General features: G+C 36.5%; 2 protein-coding genes across 2 annotated transcripts; one reads left to right on the plus strand and one right to left on the minus strand.

Moving 5' to 3' along the window:
* Positions 1 to 459: 459 nt before the first annotated feature.
* LOC132283948 (kinesin-like protein KIN-14K) lies at positions 460 to 15,130 on the plus strand. Its single transcript, XM_059785995.1, has 21 exons — positions 460 to 645; positions 738 to 895; positions 1,134 to 1,244; positions 1,638 to 1,722; positions 1,828 to 2,007; positions 2,377 to 2,504; positions 2,627 to 2,710; positions 2,826 to 2,903; positions 2,985 to 3,077; positions 3,238 to 3,267; positions 10,617 to 10,958; positions 11,035 to 11,116; positions 11,209 to 11,304; positions 11,383 to 11,562; positions 11,730 to 11,836; positions 11,926 to 12,104; positions 12,614 to 12,778; positions 12,864 to 13,117; positions 13,511 to 13,674; positions 14,619 to 14,740; positions 15,068 to 15,130. Exons 1-21 carry the CDS (start codon positions 546 to 548, stop codon positions 15,072 to 15,074), a joined length of 2,745 nt encoding a protein of 914 aa, XP_059641978.1. The 5' UTR covers positions 460 to 545; the 3' UTR covers positions 15,075 to 15,130.
* A 1,889-nt stretch (positions 15,131 to 17,019) lies between these two features.
* On the minus strand, positions 17,020 to 19,172 carry LOC132283325 (uncharacterized). The gene is made up of 4 exons (XM_059785265.1): positions 19,032 to 19,172; positions 18,707 to 18,930; positions 18,529 to 18,592; positions 17,020 to 17,755 (listed from the first exon to the last, which is right to left on the minus strand). Exons 2-4 carry the CDS (start codon positions 18,868 to 18,870, stop codon positions 17,453 to 17,455), a joined length of 531 nt encoding a protein of 176 aa, XP_059641248.1. The 5' UTR covers positions 18,871 to 18,930; positions 19,032 to 19,172; the 3' UTR covers positions 17,020 to 17,452.
* Positions 19,173 to 19,419: the final 247 nt, after the last annotated feature.

Consider the following 19,419-nt stretch of genomic DNA (forward strand, 5'->3'; position numbering starts at 1 on the left):
ACACATTAATATAGGTATGTAGTATACACACACACATGCAGATTGACATGTTCTTCACAGCCATGGGTTGCACAATCTTCTCTTGCTATAAAAAGTAGACCAAGATGTGGTGACAAATAAATAATTTCAAATAGTTCTAGTTTAAATGAATAATGGTATGAAAAGCACACTCCATGAACTGTTCTGTAAGTGTTGAGAAATTTAGAAATTTATGTTCTTTCTTGTCAGATTTAGCTAAATTTAGTAATTCAGTAATTTAGATATTGGTAGCAGATATTGATATGATCCAAGTTGCTTTTTATATGCTATTCAGAGTTCGGTTATTCGTTTTATTTCTACTTTGTTGCAACCTGTAACTATCTATTAATAATTGTGGATTTTGGCCTTCAAGCAGTCCTGCACTTCTCGAGCCATGTCATTAAATGATAGATTTTTTGTTCTTTCTTGCTGAAGGAGTTCAACGGTGTCTTGATTTTCTGAAAACACTTTAACTATATTTATATAGTTGAGCCTTGAAGCCATATGCCCCACTCAAGCATTTCATCATGAAGTCCATAATAAATCGCCACAAAAAGAAATATGGGAGACTTAACAGCTCAAATAAAGCTGTTAGTGATGTTTTTGAACCTACAGCAAATAGTAATGGTGAGACGATATCTGTGGAATATAAATTATTCCTACATTTTGCTCATATTCCCTGTCTATTAAACTTAGATTTTTTTTTTCCACTTCCACAGCTAAGCAGCGAGCAGCTCTGGTAGAGTGGTTAAACAGTGTCTCTCCAAATTTAAATTTGCAAACAAATGCTTCAGAAGAGGAACTGAGAAGGCGCTTGATTGATGGTATTGTTTTATGTCGGATTTTGAACAGGCTAAAACCCGGTTCTGTGACTGAGGTTGTTAAGTAATTTTGACTGGCTTTTATTAAGTGTCATGAAGGCTCCATCTGGATAAATGAATGAATTTGAAATGAAATGGATTTGACTTTAAAAAAATAATGTTTATGCTATAATCCTTTAAACAATTGACCATAAATCCATTAATTTCAACCCCTTCAATCCAAATAGAGCCGAAGAGATGGAGATTGGTTCTAGAAGTACTAATTATGCTATTATTGTGCATCTTCCATTCTAGTTTGGCAGTTCTGATTTTTCTTCAAAGTCACGATCAGAAAATGTTAAAAGGTTTCTGGAAGCTATGGATAAAATGGGGTTGCCCAGGTTCCAAGTGTCAGATCTAGAGAAGGTATTCAATGTTTAAATTAGCTAGTATTTTCTCATCGTAAAAATATGATAACATGTGATTTGATTGAGGTTATGACCTTATACAAAGTGGAATGGAAAAATAAGATTCAAAAATCCGACCCCAAGTAGATGGAAAAGGCTTTGTTGAGTCAAATTGAGTTAATTTATATGCTGATGAACATATCTTAGATCAGGATTATGCAAACATCACAATTCTTGGTCATGAAAAGTTGAACTTAGCATATATGTAAAATAAATATCATCACAATTTGTGAGGCTGCAACAAATTTGCACATTTCTATGTGCCATTATGTATACATATTGAAACCTAAGTTATCACTCTGTCAAGTTTTATATCCTTAATCTCTCTCATTTCTTCCTTTTATATTCACAGGGTTCAATGAAAACTGTTATGGAGTGCCTTCTAACACTTAAAGCACAATTTATGCCAAATATTGAGGGAAATAATCTTCCTCCTAGTTCAGCAGATAAATCTGTAAGTGATGCTAGTATGAGGTGGAAACTCTTGGGAGAGCGTTTCGGAGGCAATACTCAAGGTGAAGTACCTTCTAAGGCTAGTTCAGCAGAGAAATCAGTAAGTGATGCTAGTGTGAGGTGGAAACTCTTAGGAGAGCATTTTGGAGGCAGCACTCAAGGTGAAGAACCTTCTGGAGTATATCCTTCTACGTTATCTGGAGGAGAGAGGCGAAAGTGTGACCCAGATTCAAAATTTCAACGTGCTTTGCGAAGTCCTGTCAGGACTGGTATGGTTCTTCATGTGTGTAGTATGTATGCAAAGTGTTGTTGCATTGAATCATGAAAACAAACTTATTATGACATAAATCTTGCATGGATACATTTTGGGGATTCACATATTAGATCAGTGTGTATGCTACATTTGCAGGTGTGTCATATACAGTTTTATATTGTACTACCTGCTCTATTTGGAATTGGTGAAATCTACAGCTAGCATGTTTGAAATAAATAATTGGATTTTAGATTATTTTCTGTTTTATTGAAAGAGCATACAGTTTTCCTGTGCAAAAAAATGTACCAGTAGATAGTTCTTGTTCAGTTTCCTGAGTCCCACTCTTCTTCCATTCAATATGTTGATTCTTTTACCCCTTTTGTAGAGCCATCATCTGCATTAATGCATGATGTTGGACATAAGTTCCAACAAGTGTTTCAGCTCAAACAAGGAAGCTATTCAGATCTTTCTGCTGCAAAGGTTTCAGAAATGATGAAATCAAACAATTTGGACGTGAGTTCCTGAAGTATATGCTCATCATTGGACCTTATCAATTGGTTAGATTTAAATCTGTTTTTTTATATCATCATTTTGTGATGCTGTAATTTATTCTTCTTTTTTTATCTCTTGTGCAGAATTGTCCAACTCAGTCTCTTTTGAGTGTTGTCAGTGGAATCTTAGATGAAAGCATAGGAAAGAAGAATGGTGAAATACCTCATGTATGTCAAAAATAGATATATGGTGGTTAAATTGAAGCCCATATTTTATTTATTTTATGCCCATTTAACTTAAAAATATAAACTCTCTCATCATCTAGTTTCTCCCTTTCCTCAGCGTGTTGCATGCCTATTGAGAAAAGTTTTGCAGGAGCTTGAGCGGCGTATTTCTACTCAAGCAGAACAACTAAGAACTGTAATATTCGTTACGAGTTTGTTTCATTAATGGTTTTTGTTGACTGGCTGCGCTAATTTATTTTCTGTTTTGTAACTGAAGCAAAACAGTCTTTTCAAAGCCCGCGAGGAGAAGTACCAGTCGAGAATCAGAGTACTTGAAGCCGTCGCAACTGGGACTGGTGATAAGACACGGGTACTACATACATATATGTTTTCTTAGTTCTATTTAGATAGATAGCCAACTGCAAGTGTTGGGAAAAGGCTTTGTTTGAGATGTTGAGTTGAGTTCTATGTAGAATTGGATTTATATTTATGTAGATGTGGTCCAACAAATGAAAATTTCTTAGTTACAGATTGTCATGAACAAGCTCCAGCACTTTAAGGTATAATTTGCTTTCTTGAGTTCCTTTTACATTTTTCTTTATCTATTAGTTGGTCCAGAAATGTGAGAACTTGTTTTCTGTTGTTTATATATAACTTTGAACTGATTATATACATGTGATACTCTTCTGGGTGTAATGTACTGTCTGGCATTTGCTTTTTGTTGAACTTGTGATCATATTATTTCATAAATCCCTCTTCAGTTCCTAACCTCTATTGCTAACATGGATAAATTATTACCTTTAATATTTGTTGGTGGTGAACTATTGCATAATTTTTAAAGCTGCCTAACAAATATCACTTTATTATTGCACACTATTGACCGGTTACTGAGAGTTAATTTGTAGAATTTCCAATCCTTCTCTGATTGTCAATATTTTGCTGCATAGCTGATGTTTTATTGTCAGCAGTGAGGAAGAAGGCTCAGAAGAATCATCCTCAATGAAAATATTATGTTTTGGGATGTCATTTTCATTCGATTTTATTTAGAATGGCTTTTCTGTGTTATTTGTTATAAAGTAGAGGGCAATGGCAGTCTTGCCTCGTCTACCTTGTGATGGTACTTTTGAACAGCTGAAGCCCATGAAAGAAGAAATAGTTTTATGTTCCACATCGAGCATATTGGTTGGTGAGTCAAAGACCAAAGCTGACCTGGGTTAATGCTGTAAAGTTAGAGTATGTTCCATAGTGAGGTTGTTGGTTGGGTGTTAGAATGTTATATATATATATATACATGTGTTGGGTCATTATGTAATTACATATAGTTGATAGGGCCCTTGTGTTATTAAGTAAGACTTGTACCCTTTATATACGCCTACATAGGCTTATTAGGTTTAGTGTGTTGAGCAGATACAAGAAATGGTTGTTCTTTCTCTCTCTCTCTCTCTCTCTCTCTCATATGATTTTGAACATGGTATCAGAGCAACACGATCATGGGCGTGAGAGTCTATAATTGGGTTGTTCGTGTATAAGATCGGCATCACGATTGTGGTGTTGGTGGTCTCTGTCGGCAGTTCCTCGTTCGTCGCCATTAGCAGCTGATCGTTTATCGTCGTCGTCAGATCTGCAGCTTCGTTCGTCGTCGTCAGATCTGAAGCTTGTTCGTCGTCGTCTCTACCTTGTTTGTCGTTGCCGACAGCTCCTTTTTGGTTGTCAGCAAGCTCGTCGACATCTGCCGTCTCGATTTGCAGAGGTAAGGTTCGTCTTTTTTGGTCGGAAGTTGCAACAGTCGTTGCTTATTGATTCGGCCGTTGCTTGTGATTGAGTTGCCGCCGCCTCCATTGCGTGTTCACTGGCGTTTGTGAAGGTGTGAAGAAGAAGACCCATGTTTGGCTACACGGTTATGCTATTCCAACCCTGGTTTACTAAACCTGGGATAGCTATTCCAACCCTGGTTTACTAAACCTAGGATAACTATTCCAACCCTGGTTTACTAAACCTGGGATAGCCCAGATCCGGCCCGTTCGACAGGTTCATCCAGAATACAAATTCTGCAATTTTTTTTTTTTTTTTGTTTTTTTTCTTCTCTGCTTTGCTGGATTCAACATGGCGTCCAGTTCCGATATACTTTCTTCCACGTCCAGTCTTCATTCTCCCATGACTTCAGTTAAACTCAATGGGAAGAATTACATACTGTGGGCTAAATCTGTTGCAATTTTTCTCAAAGGCAGAGGTCTTGGTACTCATCTGACTAAAGATAAACTAAAGGAAACTGATACTTCTTTTGTTGCATGGGAAAAGGAAGATGTTCAGATCATCTCTGTGATGATAAACAGTATTGAACCCCAAATCAGTTCAACTTTACTTTATTTGGATACTGCCAAGGAGATATGGGACAGATTGCAGCAATTGTATTCTGGGACAAGTAATATCACTCGTGTTTATGAGCTTTGTAAGCAGTACTTCAATTTTGAACCAGGTAATCACAGTATAGAAGAGTATTATTCAAAAGTTATGGGAGTCTGTGAGGAGCTGAATATGTATCAGCCCATTACTGCTGATGTTCGAAGTATGCAACAACAGCGTGAGGACTTTAATATTGTCCGTTTTCTTACTGGTTTGTCATCAGCATATGAGTCTTTTCGTGCACAGATTATGGGCAGTCCCACACTTCCATCTCTTGCTGAGGTGTTTTCTCGACTTCAGCATGCTACACTTGCAAGTGACACCTCCAATTTGAATACTGGACAGAGTGGTGAGCGTTCAGCATTGGTAGTTTCAAAGGGTGAACATAATGCTTATCATGGAGGTCGTGGGGGACGCTACACACGTGGTGGTCGTGATTCACGGGGAGGACGTGGCAGGGAATCAAGAAAATGTACTCATTGTGGTCTTTCTAATCATACTGTGAACTTTTGTTGGGACCTTCATGGCAAGCCATCTAGTTATGCAAAACAAGTTTCCTCCTCTCTGAATGATGTTGCTTCTGGATCTCACAACGTAGCTAAATCAGACACGGTCCCTGTTCCACGGGATGAGTATACTCAGTTTTTGTCTTATAAGCAAGCATCTAATTCATCTTCCACGGCTACCTTTGCCAGTCAGGTACTGCACACACGTGCCTATTGTCTTCTACTCGCAGTCCTTGGATCATAGACATTGGAGCATCTGATCATATGACTGGATGTTCTTCTCTTCTATCTGATTTTAATTCTGTAGCTCTTTCTCAAAGTGTTACTCTTGCTAATGGTTCATCCACTAAGGTTTCAGGTTTGGGGACAACTCAACTTAGTGATTCCTTGTCTCTCTCATCTGTTTTACATGTTCCTCAGTTTCCCTTTAATTCAATGTCTATCAGTAAGCTTACTAAATCTCTCCAGTGCTCTGTTACATTTTATCCTACTTCTTGTGTGTTTCAGGATCTCAAGACGAAGAAGAAGATTGGTACGGGGCATGAAGCTGGTGGCTTATATTATTTTGATTTGGAACCTTATCCTGTGGCTCTTCAGTCTTCTCTGTCTCCATTCTAGTGGCACTGTCGTCTTGGTCACCCATCACTTCAAGTTTTGCAGCGTTAAGTTCCTAGTCTTAGTCATTTAAAATTCTTGTCATGTGAAGTTTGTCAACTTAGTAAGCACCATCGCGTGCCTTTCAAGTCTAGGGTTAATAATCATGTCTCTAGTCTTTTCATTTGGTTCATTCAGATGTATGGGTTCTAATAAAGCATTCTTCAATCAATAAATTTCATTATTTTGTGACATTTGTGGATGATTATTCTCGCCTGACTTAGTTGTTTCTAATGAAAGATCGTTCTGAGTTATTTTTAATTTTTCAAAAATTTCGAAAAGAAATCAAAACTTAGTTTGGATGCTCAATTCGTATTCTACGTTCTGATAATGCTCAGGAATAGTCTGCAACTCCTTTTGATACATATCTTAGTGATAAAGGAATTATTCATCAAAATTCATGTGTTTATACTCCTCAACAAAATGGAGTTGCAGAACGTAAGAATCGACATCTCTTAGAAGTAACTCGTGCTCTTTTGTTTCATATGCATATGCCTAAACGGTTTTGGGGTGATGCTGTTCTTACTGCCCGTCATCTTATTAACCGTATGCCGTCATCTATATTAGATGGCAAATCTCCACATTCTATTTTATTTCTTGATTCTCCCTTGTTTTCTCTTACTCCTAGAGTTTTTGGATGTGTATATTATGTCCAAAACCTTAGTCCTGGTTTTGATAAACTAGACCCACGTGCCACAAAGTGTGTATTTCTTGGCTACTCTCGTTCTCATAAAGGTTATCGCTGCTATAGTCTTGTTTCTCAACGGTACTTTATTAGCGTTGATGCAACCTTTTGTGAGTCCATCCCATATTTTTCAGATACTGATTCACTTCTTGATATCACTCTTGAGTCACCTTTTTCTGTAGTTCTTCTTCCCTCACCTTTTCTTCAACCTAGATCTCTGGTTCCTTCTCCTGCCCCAGTACAGGTGTACACTCGAAGACCAAAGCCATCTTCTGTCGTGCCTCCTCCATCGTCTTCAGAGTCTTTGGATCCAACACATTCCACTGTGTCTGATTCCTTGCCTATTGCACTTCGTATAGGTACTCACTTGTGTGTCACTAATCATCCCATTGCTCAATATGTCTTTTATAATTCCTTATCGCCGTCATTCTCATGTTTTTCCACTCAGTTGTCTACTATATTTATTCCTAAAACTGTGCAGGATGCTTTGTCTGATTCAGGCTGGAGGAAAGCAATGCAAGATGAAATGGATGCTTTGCATCAGAATGGCACATGGAATCTTGTTCCATTACCTCCAGGTGCCAAACTTGTTGGTTGTCGCTGGGTATATACTGTGAAGTATCTTCCCAATGGGTCCATTGAGCGTTTAAAAGCACGTCTTGTTGCCAAAGGTTTTACCTAGACTTTATGGTATTGACTATGATGAGACGTTTGCCCTCGTTGCTAAGATTTCTTCTATTCGTGTTTTGATTTCTCTTGCTGCTAATAGAAATTGGCCTCTGTTTCAGTTAGACGTTAAAAATGCCTTTTTGCATGGTGATTTAACAGAAGAGGTTTATATGGAGCAACCACCTGGGTTTGTTGCTTGGGGGGAGTATCTTCACACTGTTTGTCGCCTTAAAAAGGCCCTGTATGGATTGAAACAATCTCCACGGGCTTGGTTTGGAAAATTCTTTGAGGTGGCATTAAAATTTGGTCTTAACAGATGTCAGACCGGCCATTCAGTGTTTCACCAGCGCACTAAGGCTGGCTTCATATTTCTTGTGGTGTATGTAGATGATATTGTGATCACAGGTGATGATTCTGAAGGCATTGCTAAGTTGAAGTTGTTTTTACAATATCGATTCCACACTAAAGGCTTGGGTAAACTTAGGTATTTCTTGGGTATTGAATTTGCTAGATCCAAGAAGGGTGTAAGTTTATCCCAACGAAAATATGTGTTGGACTTATTAGAAGAAACAGGTATGTTGGGTGGTCGTCCAGTTGATACTCCTATGGATTCAAATACAAAACTTGTATCTGATAAGGGTGATTTATTTAATGACCCGGGCAGATTTCGTCGCCTTGTTGGGAAATTAATTTATCTCACTGTCACTCGACCTTTTATTTCATATGCAGTTAGTGTTGTAAGTCAGTTCATGGGAGCCCCTAGAATGCCACATTGGATTGCTGTTCTTCGGATTATCCGATATCTCAACCAAGCTCTAGGTTTTGGGTTACTATATAAATCAAATGGTCATCTCAGGGTGGAAGGTTTTACAGATGCTGACTAGGCTGGTTCTCCTTCAGATAGGAGATCTACTACAGGCTACTGCACATTTGTAAGAGGAAATCTTGTTACATGGCGAAGTAAAAAGCAAACGGTGGTAGCTCGATCTAGTGTTGAAGCTGAGTATAGGGCAGTGGCCCATACCACTAATGAGTTGACATGGATACAAAATTTTCTAAAAGAACTTAGGTTGACAGTTGAAGCTCCTACTTCATTGTTCTGTGATAATCAAGCAGCAGTTCACATTGCATCAAATCCTGTGTTTCATGAGAGGACCAAACATATTGAAGTTGATTGTCACTTCATTCGAGAAAAAATATTATGTGGGAGCATCTCTACTCCATTCATGAAGTCTGAAGATCAATTTACTGATATGTTTACCAAAGCATTGGGTCATAACCGGTTAAGAACTACCTGTTCCAAGCTGGGATTATTTGATATATATTCTCCAGCTTGAGGGGGAGTGTTAGAATATTATATATATATATACACACACACACACATGTGTTGGGTCATTATGTAATTACATATAGTTGATAAGGCCCTTGTGTTATTAAGTAAGACTTGTACCCTTTATATAAGCCGACATAGGCTTATTAGGTTTAGTGTGTTGAACAGATACAAGAGATGGTTGCTCTCTCTCTCTCTCTCTCATATGATTTTGAACAGGTTAGTGACACCAGAACTGGCCTAGATTGATAAAGGAAAGAAATGATTGCATATAGCTTAATTAAAATTACGACTCTTATAAACGGAATGGTATGACATGATTCATGTAGCCATTGGCATATAGTTGGGACTTGAATATTGTACAAGTAGGGATGAAACTTCATCCGTCGCTACCTTTACATACAGAAAATGACAATTTGCTTTGATGTGCTTCTTCTCCCTGGAAAAAAACTGATTTCTTAGCAAGCTTGTTTAGTTTAACATGAAGGTATATCGACTTCAATTCAGCCCTTCTTCTAATAAGCACATTAAAATCATATCACAACTAGTATCAACCATTGATCTATAATTTGCTTTTACATGCTTCGAGTTGAACACAATAGAGAGGGAGTAAGAAAGAAGAAAATCATTTAACCATAACTACATACTTTTGTACATTAGTCTTTTTGAGTTTTCTCTGACAATATGTACCATGGGCCTTGTAGTTCAAGTAGTACCTGAAAAGAGTTAATATACATAAGCCAGGGGTTCAAACTTCAAACCCCACCAACATTGGTTTCTAAGAGAATGATAGCTGATTACCAATAATAAAATCTAGAGAGTCAACCAAGTTGTGACTCCCAATTTAAGAAGCTGAGCTTTAGAATTCTGTCCAAGAGAATTCACCAGTTTTTTTTGTTGTTAACCAGTAAAAACATTGTGATAAACAACAAAACCAATTAATCCCTTTGAATCAGTTTTTAGTATCATATGGCCAAGACAAACTCAGTGTGATGGTTGTCAACACAAAGTGGCAATTTTGTGATTGATGCAATAATGAAAAAGATACAGTTATCTTGTGAGGTCCAAAACAGTAATAGGCACATGTTATGTGCAAGTTTTTTATTTTATACCGAATGCTCATTTGACAAGCTAACTATTGATATGAAGAAATGGTTAGGTATAATAGTGATTAAACAAAAGGTTCTCCCACATTTTTTCATATTGGAACACGAAGAATAAGAGAAGCAAAAACCTTTCATGAATCAAGGAACGTATTGAGTTATGATGTGACAATCTTTTTTCTTTTAAAGGAGTCTTGGAGTCCCATGGTATGGTATGCTCTCCTCTGAAACACCTTATTCCTTCAAGAACAAGAGGCTCTCAAGCTTCTTTTTTTTTTTTTTTTTTTTCAAAATTTGAGTGCTGATTGATACACCTCCTTTCATCGAGGATATTTATACATATATCTTATATCTTTTCACTCTTGATTTCCTATCTTTGCTTTAACACTATCACCAAATTGCTCCCATGTGCCACGTGCACATGTGGGCAGTGAGAACGTGGAACTGGATTTTTACTGCTAGAATAAATTAGATACCAATTTGCTTTTGTGTATTTTCTTTCCTTTCAACTTTTTTTGCACTGCTGATTTGTGATGTTTGTTTTTTTTTTTTTTTTAAGAATGAGAAGACCAAAATGGAAGAAGAAAAGAAACTCGAGGAGCAGGATGTGATTAGACTGATGGAAGAGAAGGATCACAGCACTCATGAAATTTCTGCATTGAAGCAAGAGTTGGAAATAGTTAGTAAAAACTACGAACAACGATGCTTGCAAATGAAAAAAGATGCTGCGGGAGCTCAGAAAGAGCTTGAGGAGAGGTTGAAAGAAGTTGTGAACCTCTTAAAGGAATCAAGGAATAGGGTTAAAGAGCTTGAAGCATATTCTGACACAAAATTTAAGCGCTGGGACAAAAAAGAGCACATCTACCAAATATTTACTGACTTCCAGCTTGGTGTACTGCGGGTATGCTTTACCTATGTTTTGTTTTTTCATCTTTATTTTAATTTCATATATTACATTTGGATTTAAAACTTTTCAGGAGCTGAGGTTTGCTTCCGTGTCAATCAAGCAAGAACTTTTGAAAACACAAAAAAGCTATTCAGAGGAATTTCATCGCTTAGGTGGGGTCTCTTATTCACTAACCTTTTTTTTTTTTAACTTCAGGATATATGTGAAGACATGTGCTTACGAATTAAAATTTACCCCTGTTCAGGGACAAAGATCAATGCTTCAGCTGATGCATCAGAAAAGTATCATGTAGTCCTCGCTGAAAATCGGAGGATGTATAATGAGCTTCAAGATTTAAAAGGTGCCACTAATTAATTTTACATTTTTAACTTGTAATACAGTAGAGTTTTATATGTCACTTATGGATTTTCTTGAATAGGAAATATTAGAGTTTATTGTCGGATAAGGCCATTTCTTCCTGGGCAGACGGGAAAACCGTCAACAATAGGATATATAGGTGAAAATGGGGAACTGGTTGTGGTAAACCCCTCCAAACAAGGAAAAGATGGTCATCGATCATTTAAGTTTAATAAGGTCTACGGTCCAGCCACAACTCAAGGTATTGGCCTTTATGCTAATGACTTTGTATGAGCTTTTGTCAAATGGGAATTTGTTTCATTGATGATGGCACATGTTATTGGTTTTTTATTCTATTTACCTACATTGTCCATAAAGAAAATTGCGAGGTATGATGCTTGATTATATGTACTTTCTGAGTGCTTGCAGCGGATGTATTTTCTGATACCCAACCCTTGATACAATCTGTTCTTGATGGATATAATGTATGTATATTTGCTTATGGTCAAACTGGTTCAGGGAAAACCTACACAATGGTACTACTCTCTTTTTTTTTTTTTTTTCAACAATTTATTTACAGATATCTTTTAAACTTAGCCAATGTGATCTAATATGCTTCTTCCAGACCGGTCCTGAAGGAGCATCTGGAGAGGAATGGGGGGTCAATTATCGAGCTTTAAATGACCTTTTTGATATTTCTGAGACTAGAAGCAGTCTCTTTACCTATGAAATTGGGGTTCAAATGGTTGAGATATACAATGAACAAGTGCACGATTTACTATCAAGTGATGGCTCTGAGAAAAGATATCCTTCTCTATTTACTATCATCCATTATCTTGCATGAAGATTTGCTTTAATCCATTATCTCGCATCAAGATTTGCTTTACATATATAAGTGGATTTACGTCTGGCTTGATTATATACTATATTGCCTTCCAGACAAGCCTTCTCTTTTTTCTCCCTTCACTTGACTTGCATCATAATTTATATCAGATATTACTTTGGTTATATCTACTTTTGCTTTTCTTATCATAAGCATTCTAAAGTTTAATTTTTCTTCTTTTACATTTTGTTGACTGGACATCCTTATCTTACTAGTGTTTGATTAATGAAGAATACAGTATCCCATTTTTTTAAGAACAGTACTTGCCGCCTCACCACTGATGTGGCACAAGGATATATTGACACGTGTCCAATTTGTATTTAAAATATGCAAAGAAGAAATAAAATAAAACGTCTTAATTTTTTTCCCTCTTCTATATTTTAATTCAAAATGGACACTAACAGGCATTTGTTTCCCTTGATTTGCACACACTTGAGATTCTGTCTACCTCCCAACCCAGCGAGTTAGCTGTCCCTAATGCTAGCATGAACCCTGTCAAATCAACCTCAGATGTATTGGAATTAATGGAAACTGGATTGCGAAATAGAGCTAAAGGTGCCACTGTCTTCAATGAAAGAAGCAGTCGATCACACAGGTTTTTTATTCTAAATGTTAATAAATTAACTCAAAATTCTGTATATTATCTGGACGATGATGTTGATTTGGATTTCTGCACACAGTATTCTCAGTATTCATGTCCGCGGGACAGATCTGAAGACTAGTGCTTCTTTACGTGGTAGTCTTCATTTGGTAGATCTTGCAGGAAGTGAAAGAGTAGATCAATCCGAGGAAACAGAAGATAGACTTAAGGAAGCACAACATATAAACAAATCTTTATCTGCCCTAGGAGATGTCATCTTTGCTTTGGCACAAAAGAGCCCTCATGTTCCTTACAGAAACAGCAAGCTTACTCAAGTCCTTAAAAGTTTTCTTGGTACTCATTTGTAATTTATTCCCTTTATTCTTGGGATGCTTTGGGATGTTTCATAGTTTCTTTAAGTTAGTCTATTCGTCTATTCCTTTGCATGCCTCTCAAGGCTAGGAGGGTTGGCATGCACTGTGTGCGCGCTTCATATTTTCTTATTATTTTTAGGTTATTCTGCCTTCGCCATCTACTCCCTGAACTATTTTGGTTGCAGTGGGTTCTATTTCTGATGTTGTGGTGAAGTTCGAATTATTTGAAAGCTACTTCGCCCATGAATTATCCTAAACTAATAAGATAAAGCATGACCAATTAGGAGGGAAAAATTGGTGTTTTCTGAATATTCTTAAAAAAATTCTTTGTAAGTGGATCTAATACATATGATTTTTGTATTTTAAGCTAAAGGTGGTCGAGCGAAAACCCTTATGTTGGTGCAGCTTAATCCTGATGTAAGTTCGTATTCTGAAACTATAAGTACCTTGAAGTTTGCAGAGAGGGTCTCTGGAGTTGAGCTAGGTGCTGCAAAAAGCAGCAAAGAGGGCAGGGATGTTACGGAATTAATGGAACAGGTACTCTCTTTTTCATTTCATGTCCTTTTTCATTCATGGTTAGAATGTCTAAATGTTCTCAAACTAGAGTTCGTCCTGCACTGATCACTTCTACTGATCCTTTATTTTGAAGATCAAGTATTGATGAAACGTTCTTTAGCTAGAACCTATGTGCTAATAATTTCATGATTTCGAGATTATGTTTGAAATTCCCTATATATATAAATGGGTTAGTATCATGAAGGAACTGAAAAAAGGGAAACAAATGATATGAATGTCAACAAGAGAGAAACAAAGAGCGAACCTCTTTACAGAAAACGTAAAAGTTGGTACACAAAAGAAGTTTGGAATGTACTCTGCTGGGAGGGTTGATTGAGAACATATTTTGTCTTTCTTTTCTTTTGTTGGTATTTAATGCTTGCAGTTCAATATATAAAAACCTAATAAATAGGGGAATAATAATGATTGAGGGACATGTAATCATACTTTTTTCCCACTCAGTAAAATTCCTCAATCAACCCGCTAGCCATCCTTTGGGGGAAAATGCCTTTATTTGTCAGAGTTGGGAGCTTTTAAGGAGTGCCTGAGGCACTTGATAGCTTGCCCCCTACCATGCTCTTGCATCAGATAGAACTGCTTTCCGGGGATAGAAACCATGGTATTTCTTCTGATTGATTGTCTATCTTTATGGCTTTGCCAGAGCTGTGTATATTTCCTCTTTTTAAAATAATAATAATAATAATAAAGAATAAAAGCTGTGCAAATTTCGCATTGCGTTCTCTTTTTGTTTCCATTTTTCTAGATACATTGCGAACATACATTGTCCAACTGTAAAAGATATGGTTGTTTATTATATTTGTGATGTTTCATTCCATCCCCAACTACATTAAGAAATCAGAACTAATATTAGTGATGCTTCAAAGCACATATAATGTCGTATCTTATAAAATTTTTTGACCATGCAGGTGGCATCTCTCAAAGATACAATTGCAAAGAAAGATGAGGAGATTGTGCGGTTGCAAATGCTTAAAGATCTCAAAAATGTGTATCATGGTGTCATAAGCGAGAAGCGCACAAGCTCATTCAGGTATGTTCCTCTCTGAACAAAAATTCTTCAAGTAAAACTCAACGGAACTTATATTGGTCTGCTGGGAAAGGCTCAGGACTTTACCAAGAAATTGCTTCTAATCAGGATAGCTACCTGATGAATAGTGATAAGCACTCTGAAACTTGTTACCAGCAGTCTATAGATGGTTTTGAGCACAAAAAGGAACCCCACTGGCAGTTAAAACCCGTCGGAAGGGACGTAGGTCAGAATTATTTTGTAGATGGGTAGATTTTAGGATTTGGCAGTATAGAGTATGAGGAGAGACTAATAAATGATAATTTGATGATGGTTTTTCTATGGGAACAGACACTGACGACTCTGTAAAATCCAATCTTCTCCCTGACGCAACAAAGTCATCAACTTAGACAAGTGAGTGTTGTTTATTTTCTTATGTTATTTTATACATTGTATATGATCAATTCTTGTATATATTTGAAGAGGAGAAGATTTTGAAAATTTCGCTTTATTTCTTATTCTTTATAAATAAATAAATAAAGAAGAGAAGAAAATTAGATGTGCTCGGTTGGTATAACTTTGTTTATAATTTGTCATGTAAAATCTTTTGGATGCAACTGATGGTGATACTATTAGTATTGTTTTGTCTCTCTAATGCACTCGAGGCCTCGAATTAAGACATTAATTGGTGTTTATTCTCAAAAGCATGATTTTTTTTTTATTTATTAAATTGTTACTCTCTTTTGTATCTCTATACAACTGCTAAATATATATGGCTTTTAGTGAAATGTTGTTAATTACTTGTGCAACATGTTTTTCTATATTCCAATTCATATTCGATGCTGAAGATTGGGCTTGGAATATCAAATCTATAACACGACTTAAGATTATTCAGTGCAGATCGGCAACTAGAATTCCTCGACACCCATCAAAATCACTAAATGACTCTTCAGACTTCAGAGGGTAAACCATTATATAAGGTTGGTATGTTCTAGATTAACTGTTATTCTTCTTGGTTAGAAAGTTGGTTAACACGTTGTTGATCTCCTGTATATTTTCTAGCACTGGTTTCAGGTTTGAGAAAATCTGCTTGCTAGTGGAAGCAATTGATCAGTTGAAGCCTGCCAAAAAGATGGCATTGGAAGGAAGTAATTGCAATTAATTTTTCTTTTTCTTTCTTTCTTTTCCTTGTGCAGTTTGCTAAAAAAAAAATCCTGTAGTGAGAAAAAAAACTGTACTGAGGTTCCTCATCTCTCCAACTATTTATTATTCATTGTCCGGTGGTCCTCACGCTGGGCAGTTTTGTATATATATGGTGTTAATGATAAAATTTTGAGGTTGAAATATGTGTGTGTGTATATATACACATTAATTTTTGAAAGAGGATTATGATATGCATTCTTTCAAGGGCAAACCAGTTATTTATGCCTATTAATCTAATTCACCACCCAACTACCCAAGTAACCCAATGATTATAAGCATATGAGTTCTCTTTAATTTGGCTAACTTTTGATTGGTGGTATGACTGGGAAAGTACTGTATTATGCTGATTACTGAATGAGATAAGAAGGAAGAATATTCAAACTGTAATGTTTGATCATGAACACTTCTTTATCAGTATTTCACCATTTAGGGGTTTTGACCGTACTGTGCTTCCAGGTCTAGAGGTAAGTTCTGGGTTATTTCGAATTGGATGTGAGGTGAAGGTCAAACCCTGGCTACAACCTCGCCAATGTAAAATATTATTATTATTATTATTTTACTTTTTATTAAGTAAGTACTAGAACAGGTCCACGTCCGGACTAAAACCAAACAACTTGGATAGAAGGTTATTCCATTGAGCTCCAAGCCCTTTAACTGTACAAAATTACAAAAATTGTCAAAACGCAATGGAACACGCGAGTTATTAAATATCACAATAATTTGAATATTATTTATAAAAAAAAAAGAGGGAAAGGTACATGGAAGAGTGGACACAGGAAAACAAAAAGCGCATTTGTATGCTCTGGCTAAAGAGATGTCCAACCAAGAAAGCCAGCCAAACAAAAACATTGTACCCCACGCCCGATATTAGAATCGTTGTTGACGTCGACAAATGCAATCAAACACAAGGAGATCAACACAACTTTTTGTCCACAAGCACAATGGAGATAGACACAACCACGTAGCCTCCAACGTTTCCAATCAACACAAATAGCCAACTTGCCTTATCATTATCACCTTCTCCGAACACTCAACAATATAATTGTGGCCATAACAATAACACCATAAACAAATGACATAAGTTGACTTTGGATGCTTCGTTGCAACAACAGCCATATCAATTGATTATCACATGCCTATATACAGAATCATAATTAAAAATAAAATACAATTCCAAATTTCAGAAAGACCTTTTTCTTTCTTGCCTTCATATTACAATTACATTGAGGACAAGAGTTGAAAAGGAGAGTCACAAAAACCCTCTCTAATAAATCACACCCTTCCCCAGACAAAAAGGGAAAGAACTAACAGAGAGAAGGAATTGTCCTTCGCTTAACTTATTGGATCAACATCTCTTATCAACTCACTACATATAAATATACATATTTTCATTTTGATACAAAACTTGACAAATGATTAACCATTTAAACATATATACAAAACTGTTAATAATTATAGTTCCTCTGCCCCCAAAAAAATCACCTCTGTTGTTCCTCCTCTGCTTCCGGGGAGGTTTCAATTTGAATTTGTTTTCTAAGCTACAGCGGAGATGCTGCTGCAATTTCCATGATCACGGCTCAAGCAATTGAACCCTTCAATTCTCACTGCAGCCGGCTTCTGACCGAACTTCATCCTAACACAAGACCCTCCTTTACGGGCAGCCGAGGACATAGATGCTGTCGGGATTGGTGCTGGTGCAAATAGACTAAGCTTGTTGCTGCCAAACTCGGCATCTTGAACTACAGGGTTTGAAGCCCTGCTTGGTGGCGACCCGCAAAAATATGGAGGCGGTGAAGCCACGCGGATATTATTGGCTTCTTCTGCACAATATATTCCCTACAAAAAATTTTAAAAAGAAAACTATGAAATGAATTTAATCTCGAGAGGAACCACGGCCAGCAAGCTTAAAAATGAGGAAAATAATATATATATATATATATATATATATATATATATATATATTTAAAATACTTACTTACAACAGGAGTGGGGCACATAAATTCTCTTTTTCCACTCTTTTTTTCTATCATAAGACTTATCTACCCCTATATTTAATTTTTTTAAATAATTTCTTACCACTACATTCCATATACTAATTGAATCTTCCTATAAGTTAATGTTGCTTTGGATTGCGTAAAAGTACATGTACATATGTATTTAAGAAACTAAGCATGATTTTCTTTTCTATTCAAAGTTAAATTCCTTTACTCGTGCGTTTTTCTCATCTCAACAACCAAACTCTACTTAGAAAATATGCTTAACCAACATAAACAATCCCTCACTAAGAAGTACCTTGATACCAAAAATAACAAAACAAATAAAAAAATTCTTACTAAGAAGAAATATATTTGAATCATGTATATTCCACTGTTGCAGAGAAATGAAACAAAAATTACCCTGTTGCTATGCATCCTATATATTTTTTATGCATATGTATCATGATGTATACGTATTATGTAAAGGGTAGACTCATCCCCACAGGGTTTCTATAAAGTTAAATTAATTTGATATTTTCATTTCCCACCTTTACTCGAGAGTGTCTAGAAAAAAATTATCCACAATTTGAATTCACAAAAGAGAGAGATAGAAAGAGAAAAAGAAGATGATACCTTAGTCAGAATAATGTCCAGAAGCTCCGCCCCTGCTTTTGAATCACAGATCTCCGTTTGATGGCTGTTATTATTAGGTAAGAAACAACAGCAAAAATGGAAAAATAAAAATAAAAATTAGATTTTTGATATAAATTGAAGGAGACAAATAAATTCCATGAATTAAGCTAATACATACTTGATGTGCCTTCTTGGAGATCTGATCTGGTCGTTGATGGAGGGAATGAAACGGCCGAGTCGGCGAGGCTTCGGGCAGACGACGGAGTCAGAGGCAGAGACAGAAGGTCCACTCATCTCTCCACAGGCCGCGAACACGTTCTGCTGATATGCACATCGATTCATCTTGGCTTGTACAGATCGAGATCTACACAACAAACACCTGTACAGAGTTGCAGATCCAATCTGCATATACATAAAAATGAAACAAAAAAATTAATGGAAGAGAGAGAGGAAGTAAACGAGATATTAACAGAGAGAAAGGGGGTCTAGACAGAAAGAGATACCTGAGCTGCCCTATTGGTGGTGGCTCACGGTTTGGAGAGAGAAATTTGAGGGGAGAGAGAGGACCAGAGAAGAGAGGGAGAGGGTCGTCCAGTATTCATAGGAAGAGAGCTAGGAGAGAGAAGCCCAAGCACGGGAATGAGCTAAACTAAGATATGGTCGAGTGGTGCATTAATTTTGTGAGGTCGCGTCTGTCGACCGTCGGATCCGTTTGTTCTTTAACAATATGTCAACGTAGGAGTATGTTTTACGTTTCACCACTATTGTGATAGTCAAATTCTTGGACGGTAATGAAAATTTAACATTAAATATCTTTCCCAAAAAAATGTTTTTTTATATAAAATTTTATTTTATTTTTATTTTTTGGTAAAGATTTGGAAAAAAATTTCT

Source organism: Cornus florida, unplaced genomic scaffold, assembly GCF_030987335.1.
Source record: "Cornus florida cultivar Cherokee Brave unplaced genomic scaffold, ASM3098733v1 CherokeeBrave_3.0.0_Hap2_Chr11, whole genome shotgun sequence".
Classification (NCBI taxonomy): domain Eukaryota; kingdom Viridiplantae; phylum Streptophyta; class Magnoliopsida; order Cornales; family Cornaceae; genus Cornus; species Cornus florida.

Excerpts from the sequence above, each read along its gene's own strand:
- LOC132283948 (XM_059785995.1), top strand. The coding sequence starts at position 546 with ATGAAGTCCATAATAAATCGCCACAAAAAGAAATATGGGAGACTTAAC. Across the intron at positions 2,711-2,825 it reads AGAATGGTGAAATACCTCAT|CGTGTTGCATGCCTATTGAG; the intron begins GTATGTCAAAAA and ends CCCTTTCCTCAG. Across the intron at positions 11,305-11,382 it reads TGAGCTTCAAGATTTAAAAG|GAAATATTAGAGTTTATTGT; the intron begins GTGCCACTAATT and ends TTTCTTGAATAG.
- LOC132283325 (XM_059785265.1), bottom strand. The coding sequence starts at position 18,870 with ATGAATCGATGTGCATATCAGCAGAACGTGTTCGCGGCCTGTGGAGAG. Across the intron at positions 18,593-18,706 it reads TCTCCAAGAAGGCACATCAA|CCATCAAACGGAGATCTGTG; the intron begins GTATGTATTAGC and ends TAATAATAACAG. Across the intron at positions 17,756-18,528 it reads TGGACATTATTCTGACTAAG|GGAATATATTGTGCAGAAGA; the intron begins GTATCATCTTCT and ends AATTTTTTGTAG.